The sequence below is a fragment of the Ruditapes philippinarum genome, unplaced genomic scaffold (genome assembly GCF_026571515.1).
Source record: "Ruditapes philippinarum isolate M1 unplaced genomic scaffold, ASM2657151v2 ctg1363_1_1_1_1, whole genome shotgun sequence".
Classification (NCBI taxonomy): domain Eukaryota; kingdom Metazoa; phylum Mollusca; class Bivalvia; order Venerida; family Veneridae; genus Ruditapes; species Ruditapes philippinarum.
This window is the reverse complement of record NW_026855186.1, coordinates 47816-72228: the sequence shown is the minus strand read 5'-3', so window position 1 is coordinate 72228 and position 24413 is coordinate 47816. Positions and strand designations below refer to the sequence as shown.

Sequence of the window (24413 nt, the reverse complement as noted above, 5' to 3'; positions counted from 1 at the left end):
ATGTTAGTATACGGTTATAATTAACCATTTAACAGATTTATATCGCCTAAAGTCTCAACATTCGTTAGAGGCAACAGTTGGGCATAATTGCTTCTAATTCATGATATATAATACTAACATACATGTTAAGTGAACGAGGACATTTTTAAGTTACATATAAGAGTAATGGCACCGTGAATAGGGCAAGACACGTATTGATTTTGTCGAGTATAAATTAAATGTCAAGAAATAAATAAATGAATAAATGAAAATGTTTAGAGATAGTTGTGACGTTTCGCATTGTTAATTCATAATGTAAATGAATAATTTCTTTCTAAATTATTAAATATTTTGAACACTGATTCTGCTTTTTTTATTTCTTGAATTTTGTTTTTTGAACAGTTGATTTTCCTAATCGGTTTTCCTGGATAAGTAATCAGTAATTATCAATTATTCAACAAGTGACCGCCTACAAATACCGCATGATTTCTGATTCAAACTACACCTTGCCCGAGCATCAAGCAGTCATCCGATATTGAGTCAAGAGGTCGGACCTCCAATTTAACTGAAATGATACATGATAATAAGAAAAACCTAAAGTGTTATATACTGAAACAAAAAAGAAACTTTCTCCAAGTTTGAATGTAGATATGTTAGTACAGTTTTTCAATCCCTTTGAAACTCGATTTTTACGTTGAATAAACATATCGGGCTTTTATACGGGGATTAGCTGACCGATTTTGCAAACAAAACGAGTTTTACAAACTACTACATGTACATAAGTGTGTACATCAAAGTGGTACCCTTGAACAACTGGCGCATACTTTGCGAAAATTTCTTTTTTGGTTCAGTATATGTATTTTTATGAAGATATGCATTTATAGTTTTAAATACATTTCGAGACTGTAAAAAACCGACCCGTTTTTTAATGTTTCCTTGTTTCAGAACATTATAGTGCATCCATAGACGGCGCTTGATTTCATCTAATGTGTCTAGATTATCACAGGGAACCTGAAACTCCTCACATAAATCCAGAGCGTCCAGGATATCATCAAGAGCATCAATATCCTTTGATCTAAGTCCTTTTCTTTGTGACATTTTTTTTTAATATTCTGTTTTATTACCCTTATAAATTTATTATCGAAAGAATCCTTCAATCTGTCACGCTTCACTAATTAAAAATTGGTACCATAAAATGTCTGATTTATTCGTAAAATTTCTTAAGTAAAATAACTGAATATTTCGCATATTGCATATTTTACTGTCGCTGCTTTCTTTTAATTAGTCACGGCTTTCCTTTTTCTTCTGTAAATTTAACATAATGTAACATCCGTCGAACTGAAATGATTGTTACACAATGTCAGCCTATTTACACATTTTTTTGAAATGACTCCTCGTGTATTATGTAGAAACATTACAAGTAGCTTGAATACCCGACGTGCAATTTACATCGACTATTGCTATTATTATCTTTATGTTTGATCATTAAACATTCATTGCAATTGAAAAAAAATTCCAAAGGCTTAAGTTTCAGGCTCTATTATGGAGAATTAATACAAGTGCGATTTCTCAAGTACACTTCCTGCTTTGGAAATTTAAAGTCAATAATAGAAATATTCTACTGAATGCAGTTAAAATCTTGATTATTTAACGAATTCTTTTATTGAAATGAAGCGACTGGCACGACCGCTCACTTTGCAAATTTGATATACGAATTGAGGTTTTTATTTGTCATTGAACATGCTATCTTTTTTGGAAATCGTAAAGGCAAATGTAAGTAATTGCGTTTATTTTATTATTAGAGAATAAAGTCACTTTTAATTTTAATTCTTATCTTAAAAAAGTTGTCAAATGAAGGAACGGAGGTCTAGTGATTAAGACGTATATCTATCAAACATGGGATTATGGGTACGAGTCCTATTCATCAACACCATGTTCCCACATGTTCTGTAATTATGCTTAAATGAAATGAAGTGTATATATCTTAATAATTACTTGTATATGTTAATAATTAGTCGTATAATAATAAAATATATCCGCATTTATATAAAACTCAGTTTTATCTTAGTTTGGAAACTTTACTGTCTGAGTTAAATCGTATACCAATACATGCACAGTGTGTTAAATGGAGTACAGGTATTAGTAACCTGAACTCACTGTCTGTCTAGAGGCTGCTCGTTGATTGGCTCATTTGGGGGGGGGGGGTGGGCTGGGGTGACAAAGAAAAGTTCATATTCAGATGCTCAAACATTAGTCACATTTTTCTGAGGTTTGATATTGTGACGACAGGGAACGTGTATTTTTTTATTTTTGCATGAGACACAAAAGAGAAAGAACATCAAAACACCACTCGACAATCTGAGTTTTACTCGTGGGCTATCAATGCCTCCTCGTACAAATCAGAAAGCCTCGTGTCTCGATGCTCTTTCTATTACTATTATTCTAATCAAACATGTCTTACCACGTTCTTTTATTAGATTTTTAAATTCACTGTAATGATCATATATTAGTAATTTCGCGGCTTGGCTGGTGGGTGGGGGAAGACCTCAGTTGCCTCTCCGTGCATTATTTTACTGCTTCAGAGTTAAACCACCAGCATTCTGTTAGATTGCGTGTAACTTAATAACATAAAAAATCAAAGTCCCTGGCGAGATTCGAACCCACATCGGTCAGGGGAAAGTTATCGTATTTCTGATATATATCCATTAGTAAAAAGTAATATGATCTGACAGCGTATGGCAGTTTCTTTTTATCACTCGAATAAGTGAAAATAATACACTGATATTTGAATTTGATAACATTTAGTGCGAAACTAAGTGTTATCATGTATTTTAAAATATCAACTTGAACTTTTGAACTTTTTGGCTCGCCGCCATTTGTGATTTTTTTTTACATATTGTCAGTTTGTATGAAGTATTAAATAATTTCATGTAGTTTTATATAAACAGACGCGTAGTGACTATATTGTCCCGAATATTGAACTATAATTTTCCCCTAGGTCTTTATGGAATATAACAAAGCTTCCGATAATTTTTAATCTTTCTCTGTTTAGTTACGTATCGGCTTGTTGTTTTTTTGTACAAACAATTATTTTAAAGGGATATTTTTCATAAGTAAATATCAAATACATGGTGAATGTTTACAACATGAGATTAAGAAATACTTGTATATACATTGTACATAACGTCAATTAATACAATATTTGATATGCTGCATAGTTTCCAAAAACACTTTTATCTTTTCTAACAAATGAACCGACATAGAATCGGTATCTGAATAAGTTGACAAAACGCCTTTGTCCATAATATTTAATACAATCTATTGATTATTCCTCTTACAATTTAATGCTAAACGCTGATTGGTTCAGGAAAAAGGAAGTTTGCAATATATAGAAATTAAACAAACATCTATAGTAATGCAAAGCAATCCAATAAGATCAAATAAACAAGTATGTATAAGCGTCGTTATCAATCCCCACAGTTTACACGGACTTCAGTGTAGGTTACCACAGAAACAAACATTCCGGGAAGGTAACTAGGTTAAGAAACTCAGGGGAGGTTAGCAAAGAAACAAACATTCCGGCAAGGTAATTAGGTAAAGAAAATCAGGGGAGGATAGCAGAGAAACAAACTTTCCTGGGAAGTAACTAGATAAAGAATGTCAGGTGAGGTTAGGAGAGAAACAAAAATTCCGGGCAGGCAACTATGTGAAGAAAGTCAGGGGAGGTTAGCAGAGAAACAAACATTCCGGGGAGGTAACTAGGTGAAGAAAGTCAGGGGAGGTTAGCAGAGAAACATACATTTCCGGGAAGGTAATTAGGTAAAGAAAGTCAGGGGAGGTAAGCAGAGAAACAAACAAACATTCCATTGAGGTAACTATGTGAAAAAGTCAGGGGAGGTTAGCAGAGAAACAAACATTCCGGGGTTTTAACTAGGTGAAGAAAGTCAGGGGAGATTAGCAGAGAAACAAACATTTAGGGAAGGTAACTAGGTGAAGAAACTCAGGGGAGGTTAGCAGGGAAGCAAACATTCCGGGGAGGTAACTAGGTAAAGAAACCCAGGGGAGGTTAGCAGAGACACAAACATTCCGGGGAGGTAACTAGGTAATGAATGTCAGGGGAGGTAAGCAGAGGAACAAACATCTCGGGGAGGTAACTAGGAAAAGAAAGGCAGGGGAGGTTACTTCAAGAACAGAAAGTCTGGTGAGATAACCAGAGATATAATAGCTGACTAGAGGTACGGAAAGTAAAGGGACCTTACTAGAAGAACGGAACGTCCAGTAAGGTAACCAGAAGCACGGAATGTCTTGGGGTTGGAAAACACTAAAGGTACCGCAAATCAGGTGAGGTTACTTGGGGTACGGATTATTACGGGAGGTTCGGAATAGTTAGAAGTGTAGAAAGTCGGCGGGTGGGGGGAACTGTAAGAAAGTCAGAGGCGTTATCTAAAGTATGGAATATTAACATTATTTCATCACCAGAACATACTTGGTACACGAAACAACATTTTTGGAAACACATTATAGAATACCATCAATCATATGTTTCTCCGTTCGTGGCTACGCCCTTAAGATAAGAGAACCATTTTTCTTCTTTATTTTGAACTGAGGGCATTTATAAAAACGCACAATATATAAAAAATATATCTTTTTAAATCATTGTTGGCAATATGTGTTATTTTTTAGAAGTTATAGATTTCAATATTTGTAGATATCTACGGGAAATATTGCGCCTAGGTATTTTCCTCTTTACGGGTGTATAGTTCTTTTATGTAGAAAATAAAAGGAAAAAATACCCTTCAATTTTTCTTACACGGAAGTCCTCTGACGGCAAACAATCCTTTATGTTAAGTTGACAAGAAGATTGAAATATCGCATACTTCCTGATTGATATACTAAGATATTCTTTTCAAATGCTATAGGATTTCAATTACCCGTGAAATATATAACAAAACCTAAAGGTTTTATTCAATAAATGAAGACTGTATAAATGCTTGACGAAAAAGTGCTGATGTTTAATTGTTCTCATTAATGTAGTAACTTGTTGGCACTTAGAAACGACGCATGATGATGATGATGATGATCAATATTCACAGTACAATTTTTCTAGTGCATGTTTTGTGTTATATTTCAGTTTTTTTTGAATTCCTCAAAGGAAACAATATAAACCTATGATTTAAGAAAACATATTATCCCCTAGATCTTATCTATGGAGTTAAATTCTTTTATTTCAATGATTTCCATATCTTATTACAAAATGACTTGTCATAAAAGTTTGACAAGTCATTGCTTTTGTTCTTTTCAAATGTTAAATAAGGAGAGAAAAAACGTTAGCGTGTACAGAAATTTGAGCGAGGACAACCATTCAGACATGAAGAAGGGAAATACATAATAAAAACCGTGTAATTATAATATAAAAACCATCCTGACCTTGACAGACAGTGTATTTTGAATAAGATACTCGTGGTGTCCTCGTGACTTCGTACTTTGACGTTATAACATGCTATAATGTTACTGAAGTTTGGTTTCTATTTCTCGTGAAAGACATTGGTTACTTCCCTTAAATTCATACATCTGATACTCGTATATAATTTTAAGACATTACCATATATTAAATTTTTCAAGATTCAAATTTATGTTCACTTTTATTTGATTTTTTTAGCGCGGGGGGGGGGGGGTGCTTATATGTAAATGTTTTTATATTATTACCGTACTCGGATTATTTAGTTCATATACGTAAATATTTTGCAAAATTATTGCTTCAAAAAATTCTTTAAGTTTGAGTTTAATTTCTTGAGTCAAAGCTTGTCTTTTAGTTTCATGACTTACTTGATTTTGAAATTCAAACTACATACTAGAGGTTTTATATACATTTATTGTCAAATTACAATTTAAACTGTACATTTATTGTAAAATCAAAGCTTTTATTATACATCTATTGTCAAATTACAGTTTTTATTGTATATTTAAAGTCATAATATTGTTAATTTATCAAATCCATATCACACCCTTATATCCATGTTTTCATTTCCAGAGTCCAAGAGGTAGATATGAAATCCATATTGGACCAAATCTATCCCCGTGCACATTTGTTTCTGTCCAAAATCCATATCAAATTCTTATTGTAACTGAAGTAACAACGTTTTGTCAAAATATAAAGAAAATGGTGGTGTGAAATAAAGAGGTCATTAAACATGGTTCTGTTGGACTCGTTCGCAGCTCAGACTGAACTAGCGACTCGTCCAAAATAGTTGACTCGTCCAATATAATTTAGTATTGTACTCAACAATTTATAGTATAATAACCTCATATAATTGAAAATTGATTGTCAAATTATTGTCTATTTTATACATTATCTCTCAAATTATAGTTTATAATGTACAGGTATTGGCAAATTAGAGTTTAAACTGTACATTGATTGTCAAATTAGTCTTTATATTTTACATTTATTATATAATTAGACTTTAAATTGTATATTTGTTGTTAAATCCTAAATTATATTGTACGTAATTACCTAAATATCTTTATCAAATGTGTGTAATACTCTATCTAAGCTCAATTTAATTTTTGAGAGTTCAAAAATCATTATTGCAATTGAAGTAACGAAGTTCTATCAAAATGTCAAAAATGGTGGTGTGAAATAAAGATGTCTTGGAAGACAAAACTGAATTCTATTGGAAGAGTACACAGCTGTCCAAACTATTTTAACTATTTAAACTACGAGGCGCTATTTGTACTTTTATTTGTACAATGTTTCTTATGTACATTTATTATAAAGATAAAGTTTATAATGAACATTTATTGTCATATCATTTTCTTATTTCACACCTTATAAATATAATCAATGCACTTTCAGCGTTTGTACCACATCATGTTCCAAAATATCACATATCAATTTATCCTCTTTTCATTTACAGAGTCCATTTAAGCAATATAAAATCCATACCGTATCGCATATAGACTCGTTTTCATTTCCGATGTCCAAAAAGCTCATATCAAATTCATATTGCTCCCAAAATAGCCCTCTGTCATTTCTTGATACTAAAAATAACGTTATCAAAGTCTTATTTAAATGAAAATTATAAAGTTCTGTGAAAATGTCAAGAAATGGTAGTATGAAATAAAGAGGTCATTAAACATTGATGAAAACAATACTGATACTACTGGACTCGTACACAGCTGCAAAACTTATATCGAATTCGATTAGCGGCTCATCCAATATAGTGTTTACAGCTGTGTACTTGTCCGATAGAATTAAGTAGTGTACTCTTTTCATACCACCAGCTTTTACACCATGTGATACACCAACATTTATCATAATTTGATCAAATCTGGTCAATTTAGCTTCGTTTTCATTCCCTAGTCAAAATTATTTTTTATCATATATCAAAACACTATTGTACTCCTTTTAGCCTTTTCTCATTTTCAACAATATCTATATCAAATCATTAGTTTACCCAGTCTAGCCTCGTTTTCTTTTTCAGAGTTAAAGAAATCCATATTTTACCCTTATTGTAGTCAAAGTACTTAGGTCAAAGTAATGAGGTGGGAAATAAAAAGGTCATTATACATTTTTAGTACAATATTGATTTTATTAGACAGATACACAGTTTCAAAACCTATTCATACTACTATATAGGTTTTACGGTTGTGTTCTGGTCTTATAGTCTGAGGTTAGTACACATTGTAGAGTACAATACGAAATATGTGTGTGCGATTTGTCAAATTAAGTACTTAAACATAAATTACAATTTAAATGGAAAAATACATTTATCAAAATCAATATAACATAATCTTTCATCATAAACATCATCCATTAAAGAAAAACATGCAATATATGGAATACATCAACATTTTATCTATTTCTAAGAGGTATATATATATAAACAATTTATTACCCACCTCTTTTTTGAAAGATGTTCCTTTCCTCCGCCAGAACTCGAGTTTCAACCGCTCCTTTATTTCTGAACAGTCTTCCAATGTTTCTATATTAACGCTATGGTCCTCACAAATCTCTAGAACGCCACAAATGTCATCCAGCTCATCAATCTCATCAAGAGATGGAAACTCCTCTTCACCTTCTTCAATCATACTTCTAATTGTCAACTTCTCTAGCAGCTCATCAAAAGTATCTGTATTACTATACGGTATATTAATGTTGTGACATGCCCTCTTAGCAGCCTCTATGTCCCTGATTCTGCCTATGTCATCCACTGTAGGAATGACGGAAGTCATTTTTAATATTTTATGTAAATTTTATCGGTTCCGGTGTACTTATATAACAAACTATTTAAAGTGTACTGTACCAGATGTAAAACATTACAAATAGTTTAAAGCGATCGTTATTACATTGTCTTCACGTGTAGATATAAGGAAAAACCTTACATTTAATGTAAATGCCTCCTACTCTATACTTTTATAACAATAATAATTTCTCAGAAGACACGTGATTAATTTGTGAGCATTTATTCGTTAAAATATTATTATTCTGCTTTCAACAATGGTTTAATCGCTATGTACTCGGGTGTCATATGATTATTGTGCTCCATTGTTCCAGACTGCAGTCTTATTCAAAATAGAGAAGCGTACACTTTGAAAATCAATAAAAACGTATCTTAAACCGCTTTTTTACGTTCTTTTATGTTTCATTTAATGCATTGGACTAATGTTTAAGTATTCAATTCAATGTTTATTTATTAAACAAGTCTTAAGTTGTAGATTGTGAAATATCGGCACAGTCATCATTATAAGAATATACAAAAGCGAAAGTAGCTGCGAGACAGGTAACCCATTCTATTAACCCTTTCTTCATACTTAATCTTACTATTTACACCGCGAGATTATCACAGTTGCATTTGTTCTAAACAATTATTATGATATAGCAAAAATATTTAACGGGTATTTTTTGGATTGCCCGGATGCGTTAACAAGGCGGTGTTTCGCTTTAGTAAATTCTCTACCCGAGTGTAAATATATATAACACAGTGACTTAACTTCGTTATATTATAGATATACAAGGTAAATATTGAATGTGTGTTTGCAGGATTGTAGGTTTAGTCTAATGCGCATAATGTGGTGAAGATAGAGACAATGGCGCCACAAGACACCAAATTTTACGTTCAGAGTAAGCAGAATGCATTACAGGTGAGTGATTTTAAAAATATTTCTACAAAAAAAATCACATAAGGGGACATTTATATTTTGTACACGTATTAAAACAGTAATATGATACATAAAACCCATCTTCCTTGTCGGGATGTGCATTAAACATAATAGTTCAAGCTTTGATAAATGATGGAACGCGCAACATGTGTTAAATGGATCATTTGTAAACATTTATGCTTTAAGTTAAAATGTTTATTGTAAATGAATTGAGTAGGTTGTTTTAAAGTAAATATACATTGTATTTTATTCATGCGGCAATTTACAGTCCTTTCACGCATTGCCAGTCCCATTTTAAAGTAAAGTAATTGAACATATTTCCCGAATTCATCAACACTCTAAAATGCATGATGCTGAAAGAAACAGAGTAAAAAAACTGAAGTTTTCTTACCATTTTTAATGCATTTAGTTCGCTTCTAGTCAACCACATAGTTTTATAGTACTGTAATACAATGTATGTGTACAAATTTCTTAAATCCAGGTCAAATATTTACAGAAACTTGAATCCTTAAAATATTCATATAAATACATTTGTCGATGAAAATGAAATACTAGCCTTAAGCCATTAGCATTTTATACATAAATATTAAATCCAGGTCTTGCAATCCGGATAACAATGGCCTTTATATTTGAAATGCTTTTTCAGTACAATAAGAAAGAAAAAACAAAAAAATAACGTAATATGTGTAGGTTTCACCATTTCTCATAAACAGATTATACAAGTATTTTCTATGTGCAATTGTATCTTTTGATGTTTCATTAAATTATATTGTAGATACCGGATGTTAAAACGGCCATGGAAGTGTTTAAGCTTCTGGGAGTTAACGCCAAGGGGCTTGGTATCAAAAATAAAGATGACGCCATCAGGATCATCATACAAGAGCTTGACAAGGGCGTGTCTATATCAGAAATCAAACAGGTAGGTATTTTAACTCTTGGACTGCTGAATATCTTAAATACACTATGTTTTTTTTGTTTTTTTGGGGGGTTTTACGTCACATCGACACAGTATAGGTCATATCGCGACGTTCCAGCTTTACTGGTGGAGGAAGACCTCAGGTGCCCTTCCGTGCATTATTTCAGGCACGAACGGGCACCTGAGTAGAACCACCGACGTTCCGTAAGCTAGCTGGATAGCTTCCTCACATGAAAGAATCCAAAGTCCCTGTCGGGATTCGAACCCACAGCGGTGAGGGGCAAGTGGTTCGAAGTCAACGACCTTAACCACTCGGCCACTAAATACACTATGTAAGTTTTATTTATCATCATATATAGTCTACCAACACGGCCCAACAGAACAGAGCCCGGTCAAACTTCACGAATGTGAAAGTTGGGCTTGATGTTCTGAGCTCTGTCTCGGATCTTAGGATTTTCATTGGTGAGTGTGAATTCTGTCATCAAATGCCTTAGTTATGAGTTAAAGATTAAAAAATTGCTGTATAGCCTACAACCATAAGGTGACAAAGGGTAATTACTTTTGGTTCCAGCAGATTAAAGGATAATGATTTGGGACCATCTTAGACTATATACAACTATTTCAGACTATAAGAAACAGGAAATGCAGTGGTAACTTGCTCTGTTGTTAATTACATATGTAGATTCTTTAGTCATCTTTTGGCGGACAATGTTTTTTGTGCAAACGCTTTGTGTTAAAAACTCTAGGCCTATCGGCCTTTAACCGTGCCTTACTTTAAAACTCTGAAATTCATATAGATATTATTTCATAATCATTTATGCAAATAAAATTTATACGCATTCTTTTAACTTTAAGATAAGTCGACATATTGCGAAATCGAGATATAAACACTGTTAACTCATTTGTTTGTATCTTTCTGTCTGTCTTTGGTTTCAGTTTCATATTTCCCCTTGACAAAACCATTTTCTTCAGTACATGATCAGAAGACATTACGCATACTGTAAAACACTTATTTTTCGCGAGAACCTTATTTCGCGAATTTGAGGCAAAATGTCCAAAATAATTATTTCGCGTCAACATGAATTCGCGTCTTCCCGAAAAATGTGAAACCGGAAACCCGATGTCATTCAGATATTTTCTGTCCTTTCCGTTCACTAACTTTGCGTCGTTTATTGTGCAACGAATGCATTTATATCTGTATCGATTTTTTCTGATAGCTTGCTAATCTTCTTGTTAAGTGAAACCGTCTGTCTAAAAATATGTCAATAAAGTTTGATAATTATTTGATATGTGTTCACTGTGTTAAAAACTGTAGTACAATACAATAGGATACAATAAATAGAAATGATACAAACAACTCGCAGGTGCTAAAGTATTTGTACCAATTAGAACAATTTGTAGAAATACCATTAAATTTTGTGAGACGCATTAATTTGTTTATACTTAATTCTAGTGCAAGTCACAGTTACCTTCCTTGACACAGGTAATATGTAGCGAAAAAGTTTTTTTTCCAATTCCTCAATAATACCAAATTGTTACAGGTATATATTTCATACTAGTAATCTGTACGGTATGTATATGCTGCAACACTTGAATAGCTACATGATGTAACTAGAACTGGTTTCGATACTTTCCCGTAGATGTATATCCATGTGTACGTATTTTCGGATAGTGTTCATTTTCGGACAAGTGTATAGACAAAGTGAAATATTCGCGAGAGATATGAATTCGCGTCTTAGAAAACTCGCGAATATTAGCGAAAATAAATTTCTCGCGAATAATAAGTGTTTTACAGTATTTTAAGACTTCCATAAAATCTTTAGAGGTAAACGCGGTAAACATAATAACTTTGCTAAAGTGCTTATAACAATATGCATATTTTGCAAATAGAGTTATGTATTGACATAAGGTAAAACTTGTGAAGTAAATAACTTAAGCTTAATTCAAACAAGTCGGAAGTATTATTGGGCTTCAAACCATGACTTTTATGTAAATCAAATTATCTCACTGATTTGCCATTTAATTGCCAAAACGTCTATTAAATGTGTAATTATTATACTTTAAGGCGTGTTTCTTTTTTGGTAGACTGCTTTAAAGATATGAATGCTATAACTTTATAAGTGATCATGCAATTTGTGCGTTTCTTGTGGTTTTTTGTTTTTGTTTTTTTGTTTGTTTTTTTGTTGGGAGATGGTGGTAGTGGTATATGGAGGGGGGGGGGTCTTTTATCTTTCAACAAACCCACTTTAATGTCACTGTGCAACCAAGAGCTTACGCAATTAGGCTTAATGAGCCGGATTTTAGGCATATGTATTCTAAATGAAATTTCCAAATATTTCAGTTTCATATAATATTCAGAAAATAATGAGTTAATGGAAATTCTTTAAATGTACTTCATGAAGTGTCTATCTTGTATTCTCCATTTTTTGCAATTAAATACGAGTGCCTTGTACCGTGTAAGAAAGTGAGAAAAGCTACCTTATTGTAAACATTTGTATATAAAACATAAACTACTGGTATGCCTGGTCTTGATCAATAGCTAGAGCGTTCGACTGTGGATCTGGCGACCCGGGTTCGATTCCCGGACGGTGCTGGTCACTTTGGTTGTGATTGATAATGAAATCTCTTCTACCGTCATTCGGACGGTAAATTTTTGCTATGGCATGTACAACGGTTATCAGTTCCTTGCAAAATAGTACTTATAAACTGCTTAACAGCCTGCCCAGGAATTATGCCGTGACTGAACTGCGCTCTGGTAATTTCAGTGTGGCTTACTGCCATGATCTGGAATGAAATCTACCAGCACCATCAAATATGCCTTGTCCCATTTAACCTTTCATAACACAGAAATCACTTAATCAAATATATGAATACATAGGGAAGAACTTATAATAGAACACTTGCACGTCAGTACTGTCTTGAATGAATATATTGATCCTTATCTTCTGAATAAAACACTAACTGTAACTTTTATAGCTATAACTGTTCCCATCATAACAATTTAAAAAAGAATTATGAACACATCTATGGATGTAAATAGGTTCATAATTTCCCCATTTTTTTTAAATGATGAATATTGCTAAATCCGGTGGGCGGTAGCTTACATTATCTTTACAGTCCATGAACAGTCTTTATCAAACCATATGTATAATGTCAGTTATAATATATGGGCTTTTATATTACTTCAGGCGAGGATTATATTCCAAATAACCGTTTATATACGTCCACATAGCCAGTCAAGCATCTTTATAACAAATTTATACTACTGATATATAAAATGAAATTACTTCATAAGCAGATAGCAGCCGCCTATAGAGTTCATATTAATGTCGTGATTATCCAATGAAAAGCGATGTTACAAACGTGCCTTAAAAATATTTTTTTTTCAATTTTACGGCGTCCTTGACGTTCAGCATCATAAGGCTTAGTTTGCCTTCCCGTTATCAAAGGTTACCATTTCATCTATTTAATGGTTTTATTTGACTTGCAGAAAGAGCCAGCAAAGGGATTAAAGAAGGCTATAGAAGATGACAATGTTAACAAGCAGAAACTGATCGTCAAATATGATGCAGCACAAAAGCTGTTCGGTGAACTGCCGCCTAAATACAAGAAGGATTTGAACCAAGTTTTTCCAGGTTGAGTTCTGATCTTTTTCATACTTTTATTTTTCCCCAATTATTTTTGAAGAAAATGGTGGATTATAGAAATGGCCACCGTTCGTCACAATTTCGCGTCCGGTCCATAACTTAGCCATTTGAAGAAAGTATCCTGGTTGATATGTAGTAATCCTTTAAAGTTATACTTATTTTGACATGTTTTGAGTGTGTAGGAATTGACGAATGCTATAATAGACTTACTCCGGAATTAAGAATATTTTTGGCTTTCCCCAGTTAATCCGAGGGTACAAACAAACTTCAACAGTTACAGTTTCGGAAATAAGTGCAACACTATGACTTAATTGTCTTACTTATTGTACTTATTGTACGCGGTAGTGCTGTGTGAAGCTATATCGGTAAACTTTGTACCGAAAAAGCTTCCCACATTTCCGAGTTCTAGATAACACTTATTGAAAGTAGATTAAATAAATTAATTTGAATAAAAAATAAGGTATAATCGTGTACTTATTAAACAATTCATTTATAAACGTGCACGTGCTTTTTCTATTATCCAGGAATAGAAAATGAATTTGAGGCAAGGAAAAACGAGATTAAGAGAAGCGAGTGTACCATTCTTGTTGTTGGTAACGTTTATTTCTTTTCTGTTTCTTCTTGTTGCTTTCTGTTTGTCAATAAGATATGTTAAATTGTTATAATAATTGTTCTTGTGTCAAGCATCTGTACTTGTTATATAAATATCAAACAATGATATATTAATTTGTCTGAAATTAATCTGACTAAATATTTTTAATTTCAAAAATGGAAGATCAACACCGGAAGCAATGAAACCAGGAACAAATATTTGGTCCATTGAGTCTGTTTGTAAGATGAGATATAATGAAAAGATGCACCATCTCATGCCCAACTAGCACTGGCTTAAGCGGTATTCAATATTGAATACTAAATGCACGAAAATCAATGATCTCGAATGGCAAGAAAGCAAATACAATTTGTTTACATATGCAACACTGCACTTGATTTATTTATTATTACTTATCTAATTTGACAGTATAGTCAAACTAAAGTTAAGCCCATTGTTATTTCTATAGGGGAGACAGCATCAGGGAAGAGTAGTCTTATCAACCTGTTGCTAGGTGGCATCGACCTGTTGCCAACCAGTCAACTCGGCTGTACAACTACAATATGTGAAATAAGAACAAATAAGGATGGACGGAAAGAAGCAATAGGCTATTATAGGTATGGTGTAACAATCTTTCACTTAAATGATAAACAATTTGAGAAAAAGTAGACATAATTAGTTATTTCATGACAAACTACGGATAGTTTTACTTTGTGGGCGAACATACTGTTAAAATATAAGCCACCATCCATTATGACTTGAGCTATACATATGCAATACGATAGTAGTAGGACTACACAGATGCAGCTATTGACTATATTTGGCTGTTAGAATAATGACATCTATGCCGTATAAAAGTGATATGACTGTATAATATTACTATAATAATACTATTGTTACAATAATATGACTGCTTAACTTTTTTTTATTTTTTGCTCGATTCAGAAACAAATACTTGCAACATATACTAATCGAGTCCGCTTCCTAGAACTAACCAGTATTATTGCCATATGAGGAAACTTGTTCGAATCATCAATATATCACAACTTTATTTTTGCGACACAATCATTGCAGACCTCCACGATCGAATAGTTCATCTTGATGACTAAGAGTCAGACGCTCGTCTTCGTGACAAGTCGGATCCTATGGTTTCCCATTGTTAGATATCTAAATCGTTTTTTTTTCCTTGTTAACGTCTAATGCTCACCTAAAGAAAATAAAATAGTTGTTTTTCTTACTGAAAATATTTGCAGATCGGCAATATCAGAGGACAATAGGAAAGGCAAGAAGCCATCTCCAGTTATGTTTGACTTGAGATCAGAGTCTGGTCTACTTAAGTTCCAAACCGCTCTTTCTCAGAGTGACGATGATGGCGACTCACCATTTGAGAGATTTGAAGTAACCTGGCCATTTCAAATGCTTGAGGTATGTTTCAAAAATACAAAAATAGAATTAAATCAATAGAAGCTATAGTACTTTGAGATACTCTAAACATGTTTTACTAAAATGTACAATTTTTAATTGTTCATTTTAATATTGTTATGCATAAACCAAGAGAAATTCAGCTTTAAGTAATGTACAGAGCGATATATACCTCCAGGAAATAACGAATGTTTTAATTTTCAGTGTAAACAAAAAAACAAAACAAAAAAAAACTGAGACAGATAGAAATTATGTAGACAGACTTTCATTGAAAATGTTTCACTGTTTTTTTTATTTAAAGTTTGTTTATTTCAAGCTTTAAAGCTATATGTAGCGATATTATCTGATGGTTTGACGTAGAAACAGAATCAAGTGAAAAGCAAACTTAATCAAACATTAAAAAAAAACTAGCATAAAAAAATTGAATACACAATAATACCTAAAGCGATTTAGAAATGTACTAGCTTTCATATTTAGACGAACCACGTTTTATACTATTCATCATCTTCATTAGTTCTATACTTGAACCACTCAAAGCAACAGCACAAACAGCAAAAGCAGACAAAAGTATGAGACTACAATTTCATCAGTTTTACTGTTTAACATAGAACTATGATTCTGCTGATTGAAGAAACATATCAAAATAACATTGTTATTTGGTTAATTAAATATAACTATAACAAAAATAACAAAGTTATTTTGTTAAGTAAATATGAGAGAGAATATGTATATACATGTATAATAGTTGTTTATAATGTGAATACCTAAACTTGGTAATGATTTATTTCAATAAAGGAAGGGATAGTAATTGTGGACACCCCTGGAATAGGTGGCGGCGGAAACATGGCCAAATATGCCGAGAAATACTTGTCCAAGTCGTACGGCTTTATCTATGTCATTAACAGTGCCAACGCTGGAGGGGTCCAAAAAGGAAGGGTATGTTATAAAAAATATCATTATGCAAAAGAAATTAATGTGTTCGATATTGGATAGCTGGTCTAATACAAGAAAAAATCATACACGTTTTTGTCGATTATGACCATAAAATGAATTGATTATTATCCCACAATCCAAAACCTATATTATCGACTTAAGTGGTACCAAAGCCTCTAGAGTTTCAAGTTTATTTTAAACCTATGATGCTAAAGATATGAGGAAAGAAGAAACCTTAATAAAAGATATACGTTAAAAATGTACGTAATTCGTTCAAAGTATCATAGATATTATTTTGACTTTTTCTTAGATGTAGTTTCCTCCGAGTACACGTGACTAATTCGATCATGTAAATTTAGACATTTTGTTCGAATAATATAAACTCATCTTTGAAACTCTCTTTCATCACAGCTCCAAAATTTCATGCGATTGGTAACAAACAGCGCAGGTGAAGAGGGATACAATGCTGAGTCGACAATGTTTGTGTGTAACAGATGGGATATGGTACCTGACAAAGACAAAGAAGCTGTCAAACGTGATACTTGTGAAAAATTGTCACGTTTTTATACTGATCTGAAACGTTCTCAAGTTCATTACATGTCAATGTTAGAGGTAGTATATATTTCTTTTAAAATGAATACCTACCAGCCATCTCTGTCTCATAAGGGACTTTATACACAAAGGACGTTAAATATTCTATCTGGGGAAGCTGCTTATAACTAACTAATATTCGGACATTGATGGTTTTACTCATGTACCCACCCGGTTTTGTTTACATTCTCGGTACAGTTAGGTACATTCCAGGAGTTCATTCAATTATTATCAAGAAAATTTGTCAAAATTGAAAAAAGTCTTGCTTTGTCCGTACAATTGAAAAGCTATACCACCATTAATGCTTATTTGATCGCTTTATAACACTTTATCTACTGAGATAAGAGTAAATATTCTGTTATTCTGTTAAAGACTGAATATCGGTAGCTCGATCCATTTGTATATTTCTAATAAATTCATTTATTCATAGTTCTAAAATATCATTTCATCTTGACATTTCTTCTGGTGATTATTTTCTTTTCATTGGAGGAGTGGTGTAATTTGAAAGCATTTGTACGGAAAAAAATGTTTGAGATTAACCTTGTGCAAATCGTATAAACCCTAAATGTGTCGGTTTGAAGATTAAAGTCAGAAGTAGAAAGAATCATAACTGATCAATCTATTTATTTTAGGCAAAGAGAGGGTTGGGATATGGAACTATGACAAAGGAATATATACAGCTTATGGACCTTGTGGAGCAATTATTGCCAGATAGTCTAAGATCTAGATTAAATACTCATTATAGGTAAAATCTTGCTTTAAAATTTAACCGTCATGTCATTGGGAGAAAATTATTCTATTAGTTTTTATTAATGGCATACGTAGTTCAAAACAATACTTGACAAGTTTCAATAGTTCAAGTTAACTATTGTTAGAAGCATGGTTTAGAATGGAATGCTCACTATTGTAAAAACTTATTCCTTAGGGTCATGGATTGAAAATCTAAAAATCTGGAAACAAAGTGATCCCTCGGAAGCATCAATCCCAACAAAATTACAAGAGAATTGCAGACTCGGTTTGATTGCATCTGTCCCAGTTAGTTTGCAAATATTTATGTTGCTCTGTGAGACAAAACACTCGTATGTTTCTGCGGTTTTATTCCTTATTCGGAAACATAATTGGTACGAGAACTATTGCAAAAAGAAAATACATTATGGATCGCTTCTTACGTTTTTTTACCCAATTCCTAGCTAGTGCTGAAGTGTTTTTATGTTCATTTGTATGTGTAAAACTAAAAAATGAAACATCGTTTATTTAAAACCTAGTAAAATTGTTACATCCCATATTTGATAATTGAACAAATATTTTCAGGTGGCTAACAGCTGTGCTTAAACGAACAATCTACTCCCTGAAAGTTTCAAAAGTTATGGCTGCAAAATCAATGGAAAAGGTCAAAGAAGAACTTCAACAGGTTAATTACTTGTTGTATTGGTTGTGTGTTAATTGAAAATTCCTTATAAAATTTATAAGACTATAACCTTTCTGTCCTTTCCGTTAGATGATAGTTATTTAACAATTTATGTATTGGTTTGTCTTAAGATATAACTGAGGTACATTAAGTGGTTTGTTTGTAAAAAGTAATAATATTTATGTAGAGATATATGTCTAATAAAAGTGCTTATTCCATAGATAAAGCAGCAAATCTCTGCGTTAGAATCAAAATCAAAAGAAAGCATATCTTACCTCAAGGGCACTATTACGCACGAGTCGGAAATGGTATCAAAAACAGTAATTGACGCCTTGCAATCACGAGAGTTGGCGGAGCGATTGTTCAACTGGAAACCAAGTGAATGCCCAAGGGATGGGAAGAGGGTATACACTTTCTATCCAAGATCTTGACAATTCTCTAACCATTTATATTTAAGAGTTTGACAACATAGACTGCCATTGTTAAAGAAAATATTTCCTTTTTCAAATGAAATCTTAATGAATGTTCCTAAGCTATTTTTTTATTATTTTTTCCAACACAAGAAATTTTTTCATTCCTAAAATGTCTGTTTTCATTTAATTTTATATTTTAACATATTATGAATAATCATTTTTATCCAAAATGAATTTGTTTTAGGTTGCAGCAGACGCATTGGATGCTATTGCAAACAAAATAGCATTAGAAATGAACTTCTGGGAGAGAGAAAATAAAGTAGTTGGTGGCATCAAGGATAAAATTATAAGGGTTTGTAAACGGGACTTTGAACTCATGGAAAATCAGATAGCTAAGTTAGAAGGTAAAGGATCTTTCTTAAATACATCATAATTATGTTAATGTGGTTAATAATTATGAAGTTTGAATTAGCTTTAAGATTTTATCACTCTCCTCATACATAGTGATTTTAACTTTTAACTCCTCTATTCTATGGAGATACTGCAATCGATTCAGGAGAGGATACATTAGGTGTGATTAAATACCTCAGTATGTATGCTGAGGGTCCAAATTACAAGGATCCCTTATACGAAAATAATGTCTCTGATTCCATCGGCTTCCGTCTACAAAGGTTAATTATCAAGAGCATATCAAACCGGGAATTTAATAGTTTCAAATTAGATAGGAAACAATAACGAGTGCTTTGCTGCCAATATTCTTCAAGTTTTGTCTACAATGTATTGAAAGATATCGTGACAAAATATATTTGTTCTTTTCAGAATGTTTTGTTATGGTTTATTGTAGGTGCACTTCTGGATGGAGATATGAAAACAGTGCAAGATCTTCACAAATCAATCAAAAAGCAGGCACCTCCGAATAAAATTTGGAGAAAGGCAAAGGAAGCCAGTATTGATGAGGATTCTGGAAGTTTTAAAGGTCTTGGAGGCGCAATTTCCTCTGTATGTTCTCTAAAATCGGGGGACAAACCTATCAAAAAAATATTTTCTGATTATAAGTCAAAAGATCAACAAAAAACCGTTTGTAAAATGCAAGATGCAACGAAAGCGGTGCTGGACAATATAACTCAGAGCAAACATCTGTTTACTAAAGTCCACGCCTTTTTCAAGAGATTTATTAAAGGCATTGACACAGTGGCGAAAATGATACCTGACTTTTTAAAAGCAGATCTAGAATTAATGGAAATGCTGCGAGATGAAATGAACGATACTGAAGCTAATTTGAAAGACCTATTTCCAAAACTATTATATACAAGCCATACTCTTCTGGGCCAGCTTGACTTGTTCTATGTCAACTACGTGATGGTGTTCGATTTTCAATTGGAAGATTTAAAATGGGATGGTAATGATCCGCCTATCGGTAGTGGGAGTTTTGCAGATGTTTACATTGCAGAAATGAAAACAACGAGACGCGGTAATCTACCTGTTGCTTTGAAAGTAAACAGAGATCCAGTGAAAGAGAACACTGTATCAGATATACTCCTTGAAGACAGAACGATGAGGTTTGTCGGTATTTTTTCAGTCGAGCGACTTTGGTTAAAACATGTACAGTAAAAGTACATGTATAGTGACAGAAAAATATGTTCTATAGATAAAATCGTTACTCAATTTCAAATAAAATTTTATTTTGTTCAGTTTTATTCCTATCACTACGTGCTGAGTTGAAAATAAAATTGAATATATTCAAGATGAATATAAAATTGAATGCATACCATATTTAAGTTTTATATAATCATCAGCTTCCTAACAGTTCTTGTATTAATATACACTTATTTTTCTCATGATCATTCTATGACACATTTTGCATTAGGTTTGTAAAATATATTCCATACAAATTTGATAACTAATTTCAATTTTGATTTGTAGAGAGCTAGAACATCGAAATGTCATCAAGTATTATGGGGCCTGCTATAGATTTAGAGATGCCAAACGCAAAAAAGATATGCAGTGGATTATGATAATGGAAGTTTGCAAGTGCACTCTTAAACAGAAGTTTATAGGTGTGGACGTCAACAATCCTGGGAAACTACAACCGGGACTCGCTCAACAGAAAGAAGCGATAAAGATGTATGATTTTGCGCTGCAAATCTGTTCTGGATTGAAATACCTGCATGAAAAGGGATTCGTTCACAGAGACCTGAAATTGGAGAATGTTTTGGTAATAAATCATCTATCGTATTCCATGTTGATCTTTTAATAAAAATACGTATCTCATTGCATTGCAACGTAAAGTAAGAGCTATTGGTTAATTTATAATAACCATTACAGAAAACTTTGGTTAATTGTGATAAATACTTGTGAAGGATTACCCTTTCTCCAGATCTTTTATATAATATATTAACTTATGTAACTAAAATAAATGTTGTTAAGTATATTAGTTTAAATTTAAGCTAATGCTTTTTTTTATGTTGCATCAGTCTATAAAATTCTTTAAAATTATTGGTTATCATTAAAATAGGTCACGGAAAATGATGAAGTAAAATTGACGGACGTCGGGCTGGCGAAACAGGGGCAAGACATAGCATTCAGTATGGTAGGAAGTCCAGTGTACATGGCACCGGAAGTTCTTTTACAAGTACGTTTTGCCTTCCCATTTACTTCACCTCACATTGATACTTTTATCCCTGATTCTCCATTACAATTTACGTCATTGATGATTCTGAAAATCTTAAGTTCAATATCGATTTCTATTTTAATCGCAAATTCTTTACACAAAAAATTGTCTATTTAATTACAGTCACAAAACTATGACCACAAGGCTGATATATACAGTATTTCTATCATGCTATGGGAGATGTGGTACGGAAAGGATGCGGCAGACTACATCCAACAACAATTGTTCGGACCACTAGATAAAGCTATAAAGGAGGGACTGCGACCATCCCTCAAACTTAATTGTAAGTCTCCACCAGCTGTAGCTCACATTATAGAAGCGTCATGGAGTTACGAACCAGAAAAAAGACCAGATGCTGAATTTCTTTGCAAGTTCTTTAGTGAATTATTGCGTGATATGCAAAAGTAGAATGGATAATAATAAACCGCATTGTATTATTATTGACATTTTTTAGTTATTTTTTTATTTTATTTTTTGTTGTTTATTATTTTAGACATACAGATTAATACTCGTGATTTATATAGCATTTATTAAACCGTTGTGTATTTCATAGGATGACTTTGAACGTCACAATGCATATAAATTAATATGATATGATATTCAATCAATGTAGCAACATTTTTATTATGTAAATTTCCTATTTGAAACAGAAGATGTGATTTTATATTTAGATATGATTCTCCATTTGTGTCTTTATTGTTTTCAGTGTAAGCACATCAAACAGATGCTTAAACTTATCATTAAAAACAATATTAACGTCAACAATTAACATGTGTTTAATTCATTTAATTGCATCGGCTTTTAAACGAGCACTTTATTGGAAATGTGTAAGTAAACATTAGCTAATATCGACCAACTATGTTCTTATTAAAATTGCTTTATAGAGTGTTCCTTCAATATTTAGCAATTTGACGTGATCTGTTTTGGAACACGTGGATTTGAATAATGATAAAACATTTGTTTTTTATATTTGGAAAGCAATAACTATTGGAAGTGTGGTCAAGAAATTTCACTTGAGGAACAAGGTTGCTCATGTTGTCAAGGTTTTCCTAATTTTGAAGCTATCTTGTTCGTTTAATACAATTGCTTATACACACATGTATGGAGAGGCACCCTGGACGACTCTCTACATCACTTTAAGCTTAGACATATAAATAAAATTGTGTCTGTGTAGAGTAAACTGTTCAGAAAATGATATCCCAGTTCGATAATAATAATAATAATAATAATAATTATAATAATAATAATGATAATAATAATAATAATAATGATGATGATGATGATGATGATGATGATGATGATGGCAATAACTGAGATATCTTAATTGTTTTATAAAAACAATGGTAAAAAGGAAATAATTACTGACATAACATGCACAGAGTTCCTTACTAAAATATTATTTTATTTTGTATAAATATTGAGTATTTTGATTACTTACTACTGTTTAAATGTGGAAATGCTAAGTCAGCATTTTAATTGTTGCTGCGACAGTCAGACAAGGTTTTTGTTGCACGTATTCGTCAATTACATAATTACAAGTCGATTATCTGGACATTGATTTTGTTATCTAGAAATCAAACCTTAGCAGAAATCAAGGCATCTAATTGGTTTGTCGTTTAATAGACAAATTAAAAGATTTCTTCATAATAGGTTTTGTTATCAATACAATGCTTTAAAACTTTTATTTCTATAACATTTTTTAAGTTAACTGTGTATACTGTGTTTCATCATAACATACCGGTAATGTGTGCACGTTTGTGCGTGTGTGCGTGTGTGTGTGTAGTTTTAATCATATCTTTTGTGATCTATCCGATTAAAGGGAGACAACAAATAAAATTGCACTATAATTCATTATCAATTTAGATGAAAATGTTTGTCTTAATTTAAGATTAAGGATACACATATTCTAGATAGCTGAACTAATGATTCTGAAATGCTTGTTTTTATATCTTCATTTAATGAAAATAAATGAAAGAGGTTAAAAAGTTATATTTTTTATATTTTATACAAATGCAAATCAATAATGGTATGTTGTACAGTTAGGGTTACGTTGGATAAATATCGAATTCATGGCAACACAAGTTTACAGATATCCACTAAGCATAAAACTTCGTAGCTTCTTACATTCCTGTCAATGAAAGAGAGCAAAACCAGGTCTAAATGAGATATGGTCATGATAGAAACAATGAAAATATGTGTGACATTTTCAGAATCACGTTCACAAGCATAGGCTGTTGTGATCAATATTCATGTTTTATACTATTTTCATTAACCACTTTTCCTTAAAGATAATTATTGACTGTTTATATATAATATCAAGCTGAGAGAAAATAAAATGTGCTTTATAGGTCATGGAATGTCTCGACAAATTTATCAGTTACATAAGAATAATAAAACAACATATGTAATGTACAATGTATATAGAACAAGTTTCTTGTCACCGAATTATGGAAACATTTCAATTGTCACCAAATCTGCATTAAATATATATTTGTATACACAGCAAGAGACAATGGTAAAATATTAGGATTAAAAGAAAAGATTGTTTTTCCAAAAGTAAGAAGAAAACACATACATTGTATCAAATTATAGATGTTTAATGGCGCAATAAAAACATATTGAATGAAAATATTTTGACTTGTTTTTAATTTGTCTGCAACATTAGACACGATATTTGTTAAACTT

At 32.3% G+C, this 24413-nt stretch overlaps 2 protein-coding genes across 6 annotated transcripts in view; one reads left to right on the top strand and one right to left on the bottom strand.

The window, feature by feature from the left end:
- Window positions 1-8365, bottom strand: part of LOC132742386 (uncharacterized) — a 32825-nt gene extending 24460 nt beyond the window's left edge. The window contains exon 1 of the mRNA XM_060730778.1: window positions 7879-8365. Coding sequence (XP_060586761.1) covers window positions 7879-8211 — 333 coding nt within the window. The 5' untranslated portion in view covers window positions 8212-8365. The remainder of the gene's footprint in view (window positions 1-7878) is intronic.
- LOC132742370 (dual serine/threonine and tyrosine protein kinase-like) lies at window positions 1617-24359 on the top strand. Of its 5 annotated transcripts, none has more exons than XM_060730746.1 (18): window positions 1626-1752; window positions 8689-8759; window positions 9020-9120; window positions 9914-10057; window positions 13545-13689; window positions 14226-14294; window positions 14760-14907; window positions 15544-15715; window positions 16508-16648; window positions 17057-17257; window positions 17869-17981; window positions 18548-18647; window positions 18866-19048; window positions 19302-19461; window positions 19902-20616; window positions 20981-21272; window positions 21573-21689; window positions 21852-24359. In XM_060730746.1, the coding sequence occupies exons 3-18, from the start codon at window positions 9067-9069 to the stop codon at window positions 22134-22136; spliced, it is 3039 nt and encodes a 1012-aa protein (XP_060586729.1). In that variant the 5' UTR covers window positions 1626-1752; window positions 8689-8759; window positions 9020-9066; the 3' UTR covers window positions 22137-24359. The 5 variants fall into 5 exon arrangements, with proteins under 5 accessions (XP_060586732.1, XP_060586729.1, XP_060586730.1 ...); XM_060730747.1 differs by having other exon boundaries at window positions 1665-1752; window positions 8695-8759; XM_060730749.1 differs by lacking the exon at window positions 8689-8759 and having other exon boundaries at window positions 1617-1752.
- The last annotated feature ends 54 nt before the right edge of the window (window positions 24360-24413 follow it).